Source organism: Cetorhinus maximus, chromosome 9 (genome assembly GCF_964194155.1).
Source record: "Cetorhinus maximus chromosome 9, sCetMax3.hap1.1, whole genome shotgun sequence".
Taxonomy (NCBI): domain Eukaryota; kingdom Metazoa; phylum Chordata; class Chondrichthyes; order Lamniformes; family Cetorhinidae; genus Cetorhinus; species Cetorhinus maximus.
Window position 1 is genome coordinate 96,040,802 of NC_135887.1, and position 6,000 is coordinate 96,046,801.

Consider the following 6,000-nt stretch of genomic DNA (forward strand, 5'->3'; position numbering starts at 1 on the left):
AAAGGTGTATACTGGTGAAGATATACAAGTAAGAGGTACGTGCAAGGTTCCAGCACAGAATTGAAATCAGTCTATTAATCTACCCCTAATAGTGATAGCAGGCAGAGGACCGAGTCTCCTCAGAAGAAACTAGTTAAGAGAGATTCATCTTGAGTGACTACTAAGATCTCAATCAGAAGCAGGAAATTTTACTGTTTGGGAAAAGGAGTGTGTAAAGACTCAATGCAAGAAACTCATAGGGAAGAATTTTCCGGTCGGCGAGCGGGCCCCTCCCCCGTAAAATGACGCGTGGTGACGTCGGGCAGGCATCCCAACATCACCACTCATCATTTAGAACGTCAGTTCGGCGGGCATGCAGCCGCATAGTCGGTGCGCCTGCTGAACTGTCAAAGGCCTATTAAGGCCATAAAGAAAATAATTACAGTTGTTAAGAATGCTGCCCGTCCAACCTTAAGGTTGGCGGGCAGGCGAAGAGCCCAGGTGGCCTTCGCATTTTTCATGAAACCTCATCCACGGTTGGGATTAAAAATTAATGGATGTGTCCCAGCTCATGTGACAGTTTCACATGAGGGGTCATGCCCTTAACATTTTTTTTTATCTTTATTAAATTTTTCAGAACTTAAACTGATCTCCCTGAGGCACCGCCGTACCTCAGGGAGATTTCTGCGCTCTTTCATGTGCATGCGCGAAAGAGCGCAGGCCCGGACTCAGGGAATCCCCCCCTCCCCCGGCCCGCACAGGGAGCGCTCAGCGCTTCCGGGTGTGCGTCATGCTGGGTGGGCCTTAATTGGCCCACCCACGTAAAATGGCGGCACGCACTCAATCGGGGGCACCGATCGGGTTCACGCTCGCTCCCGCCCGCACACAACCTCCTCAGTCGGAGGAAAATTCAGCACATAGAGGTGATGCTTCAGGACAGAGTTCGAGTTGAAGTCAATAACCTCCAAAAAGAAAAAGAAAACCTGCTGAAGGACTTTCGCATATTGCAAGATTCCCTCAGATCCCAATTTGTACCACTGAAAAGGTATGAGGAAGAACAGAAAGAATTCAGCATATCTCTGGCCGAGATGAAGAATAAATTAGCCAAGAAAACACAACAATGCTTAATTCTCCAGGAAACAACTAACAAATGTAAAAAAAATATGGAAGAACTGAAGAATCAGCTACATGTAAGCCAAGCTTTAAAAATAGACCCCTGAGTTTTCAAAGGAGTTGACAGATGAGGAAATGCTGGAAGGCTCAACCACTGAGTTCACTCAAGTTGACCTTACACCCGAGCCTAGTCTGGCCAATGGGGAAATTGAAAAGAAGGCTGAGATTAAAGTCAGCACTACCAAGAAGAAAACCCATCAAAAGAAAATACGTAAGAAGAAAAAGCGGAATTACTAACAAGGCCCCGAAAAAAAATTATACAACAGGGGGCTGAGCATACTGTGTTGAATTTAGCCTTGCCCAACATCCTGATTTTGAGAACCATCTTGACAGTTGATAGTCATATTGTTGAACTTGGAGGGGAGGGGCAGCAGGGTGCATGTGATTGGGCCCAAAAGAGAGTGAAAGCATTCTTGATTTCTACACCACATGTGGAAGGAACTCCACTTGATTTGGAAGTGCCTATAGGATTCGTTGAGCCTGAGAGAGTCAAAGAGACAAACTTACAGGTTCCTACTGGAGAGCCTAGTGGACAGATGACTCCTGAGAGGGAGGCCTCGGATAAACCATCCAAAGTAGTAGAACTACCACGTTTGACACATTTGAAGAAGCCTCCAGAGAGACAGAATTTGTAAGTAGTTTATTTATGTAAATAGTTGATTTATTGTAAAGATTATAAATTGTACTTTTGAGTAAAGGGGGAGGGATATGGTAATTTGAGGTGCAATATACGTTAAGAGAATATGAGCAGATGGACCACATGACTGTATTACCCAATTGCTGTGTAGCCCCAGCTACAATGTTGATTGGTAGTTTAGAATAGGGTCTGGTTGGAGAAGCACACATGTGTTAGTGCTCTGTTACTTGTATTAATAAACAGCATGTGCTTTATCTTACATTGGTCTCTGCATTTGCTGTATCTGATTTACCAACTCACTCACCAGTAGATAGACCTGCAACTGTGTTCGCTGAGCAAACCAACCCGACAGCAGGAACATAACTATTTCCATTTGTACTGAGCTGTGTTTTACAAAATGTAAAAAATAAGGCTATAATATATGCTAGGTTAATGTGGCGTTACTTGTCAGGGACATTGTGCATTGCTACTTCTTTCATCAATATGAGCAACATGCAGAAACAGACTACAGTACTATAATCACCACCAAAGTAAGCAGCCCGCAGGATACAGAATAACAAATAAAGTGGTGAATTTACAGGGATCAGATCTTTGCAGAGGGCTGCCATTTGTTCTCATGTTGCAGGTTATCTTCAATTCCCTGACTAGCTTCAGTCTTGCAGTTCATTGTTATTCTAAATGAAATTCTCTCCAATGGTCTACAGGTAAACTTATGCCCACTAAACTCTGCAGACTTTTCCAGACAACTTGACATAAAGACAAAAAATGGAAAAGGGAGATATTTGCTTGATGAATTCAGCTCTTCTTTTCAGGCTCCTTTGATGCGCATCAAGATGACAATGACTGTATTGAAGCAGTTAACATTCTTCACTCTCCTTCTGGTAATGGTACTAACTGGTCTCTGATGTTTGTTCTTCTTTATCATCGCCTAACATTCTTTGCCTCCCTTGTAGCAGAGTGCTCCATCAATACTGCCCCTGAATATTTTCAAATCACGATTTATAAACCTGTGCATTCTCTGGTATGAAGGTCCAATTCAACGAAAAATGAGTTTGAGGCTTCCACTATCCTATCAATAATAAGCCCCTTTCATTCCCAAAGTAACATTTTGTCACTTTACTCACTGTTTGTGTTGGCTTCAATAACCAATCAAACTGTACCAGCTTATAATATAAACTGATTGTTCTGGTAATTAGCCACACATTATCACTTATTAGACCTGCAAGATTTTAATGTGGTCATTACTCCACATCAATAGCAATGGGCATGCCACCTATGATATAATGACAAAACAAACTTCAGTACACAATAAAGAACAGCACATCAGAGCAGTCTTGAGTTTCAATCTTATTTTAGACTTCAGATGAATTAATTGGTTGACAATACCAACCTAAAATTACTGTGAGGTAATCATTATTCTCCAAATGCACAGTATTGTTCGTTCAACTAAACATCTCTATCACCATAGCATCATGACCTGCAACCCACATTAATCAACAGCATTATCATTGTTTCATTATCCAAATGATATCTGGAGTTTATTTAATACATTCAAGGCTGAAAAAAGCTAAGTAAGTGTTTAAAATAAGCACAATCAAATCCTGGATCAAACTTCTGAATTGTAAACCAGAGTTTGAACAAAAGTTGTTAAACAGTTAATAGAAGTCAATAATAATTCAGTACTCTATTGTTACCCTGCTTACACTGCAAGACACCGGTTAAGCTGATCTGAATTGACCTGTCATCACCTACATTTAGTGCTCTAATGCTGTCGCTGATGGGCACTAACCACCCAGTTACCTGCAAAGGAACAAATGCATTGTGCTTCACTTAATGTTGGGACAGAAAGTGACTGAGATTGAAGTGGGCCAGTTGGATTTGAATGGTTGTGCATTGCAGCTTTCTGAAGAAATCAACAACAGTTCAGAGCTTTAAAATCAGAACTCTGGAAATAACTTAATACCTTCTACATGGTCAGTGTTACTAAATATTGGCTGTAACTTTGAGCAAAATGCTAATTTACAGCTGCCTATCATGCACAAATGACTTTAGTTTTGGATGTTGCAATAAACTCTATCCATAAGGAAACTTTCCAAAGTCAAATTCAACATCTCTGAGGAAATTTACTAATTATCATATTTTTGATGCAAGTCTCAAGACAAATCCCCTTCCTGTTGTTAACGAATGTACTCAGATGAAAGTCATATGATATCAAAAGATTTCTCTCAAATTATTACTTTCATCAAATTTTAATAGCATCCCAATAGTAAAGAGCCCACATGTACACAGAACCTTGTCCTGATTGATGTGATCATTCTCAACAACTGTTGAACAGTTGTCTGGCAACAAATATTCTGTACAATGCATTTTTATACAGGCAGGTTCAATTTTTTCAGATTAACTGTGGTACCAATGCTTGAAGCTTACCATATTGAATGGCTATGGCAGAAATCTAATGCAGATATTATTTGTCGGAAGAACTTTCTGGCCTCCTTTGGTGTCAGTCGTCCTTTTTTCACAAGATAATCAAAGAGTTCTCCCCCAGAAACATGTTCTAGCACCAAGTACCTGTAAAACCAAATAACACGAAACAAGAAAAGTGATGAGAAAAGATCTGATGAGCTGTATAAATCTAACATTTTAAATTGGGGGAACATTCCATTCAAGGGGTTGTCTCTACCTGGGTTTGTCAACCAAAGAGTCATAGTGGCAAAATACAATACAGTGCTATATAAATAATGTAACTGAAGTTCATGTGGTTACCCTCCCTACCACCATGACTAGGATGATGATTCTTTATGACATATTTGCTTACCTCAAACATATAATATAATATTACTAAAATTGAGTGTATGAAGTAAATGAAATACCACTAGTCCAGGTAAGGGCAAGTTTATAATCAGTTGTCCAATAGGACCCACAGGCTGAAATTTGTCCCTCTTTTGCTACCACAATCTCAGAATTTCGTGCTGGTTATTTAAAGAACTGTTTTTCTTCCCCAGCAGAGTTTCAAGTGTTCATTTGGATCAGTTGTGGGGCAGAAAGACAATTTCTTTATTTCATTTACGCAATGTGGGCATCGCTGGTTATGCCAGCATTTATTGTCCTACCCTAATGGCCCTTGAGAAGGTGGTGCTGAGCTGCCCCCTTGAACCTCTCCATCTCTTAACTCTTTCGATCATCTGGCCTCATCTCTTCTTTTGAGGCTCGGCGTCAAATTTTGTTTTACAATGCTCCTGTGAAGTGCCCTGGGGTATTTTATTACATTAAAGACACTCTATATAAACACATAACATTTTGCAGATTTTTAGGTGGGTGATGGCAGTTCACGACATACTGTAAATTAAGGATAGGAGCTACTGCCGCTTTTCCTCATTGGCTAATATTATTTTGTATTTTTGTATAGCATTACTCTGTCCACTATTTTAACCTATTTCAAATAGAAAGATTATTTAAAAGCAGGCAGAAGAACGTTATGCAAATGTGTTAGTATTTGACAACTAATACTGCCAACAATTATTTGTAGGCTTTAGTATTGAACTGGGAATATTTAGGTTCTTCAAAGAAACGGAGTTATAAATAAAGTTTTAAAAATAATTCCTTTGCTCCAAGGCTTAAAGAAATTTAAATAAAACAAATTTAAAATTCGACAGAGCTTTCCACAACCAGGTAAGGATTGCTGCAGATAGTTCTAGTATCGTGCTATTTATATAGTGCTAAAGTTACCATAGCAACAATAAAGTGCATTAACAATAAATTATAGATGTATAATAATGGCATCGTCAGCATGAAGACTATAATACATTTTAATAAGGTACATTGTCAGCTACCATTTTTAAAGAAAGAATTGGTGAAGTAGTGCGGAGTCACACAGCGATAAGTTGCTGGTTCACACTTGTGTTATCGACATGGTGACCTTGGCCTGGCTGTCATGCTGAGGCAACAAAAATGGAAGGGTGAGTCAGTTAACATTATACTCAGTGGCATTTTTATGTTTTCATAATAAAGATCATTGGGATCAACACTAAAATACACAGTTGCAAGGTCTGTGCATCAACTCAGCCACTGCTGGCAATCAAAGCCAATGGAAACCAGAAAGCCTCAATTTTCATGGTTATAAAGGAGTGAGCAAGCTGCTCTGTGGATCCCTGGAAGCTACTTCCTTTAAGTTGGAGAATGCTGTTTCTGGTAGAAGAATTGTCTGCCTGACT

General features: G+C 39.6%; 1 protein-coding gene across 1 annotated transcript in view; it reads right to left on the bottom strand.

The window, feature by feature from the left end:
* LOC144685073 (serine/threonine-protein kinase BRSK2-like) overlaps positions 1-4,951 on the bottom strand; it is a 383,048-nt gene extending 378,097 nt beyond the window's left edge. Inside the window, exons 1-2 of the mRNA XM_078549609.1 lie at positions 4,944-4,951; positions 4,217-4,357 (exon numbers count right to left, since the gene is read on the bottom strand). Coding sequence (XP_078405735.1) covers positions 4,217-4,357; positions 4,944-4,951 — 149 coding nt within the window. The remainder of the gene's footprint in view (positions 1-4,216; positions 4,358-4,943) is intronic.
* Between the last annotated feature and the right edge of the window lie 1,049 nt (positions 4,952-6,000).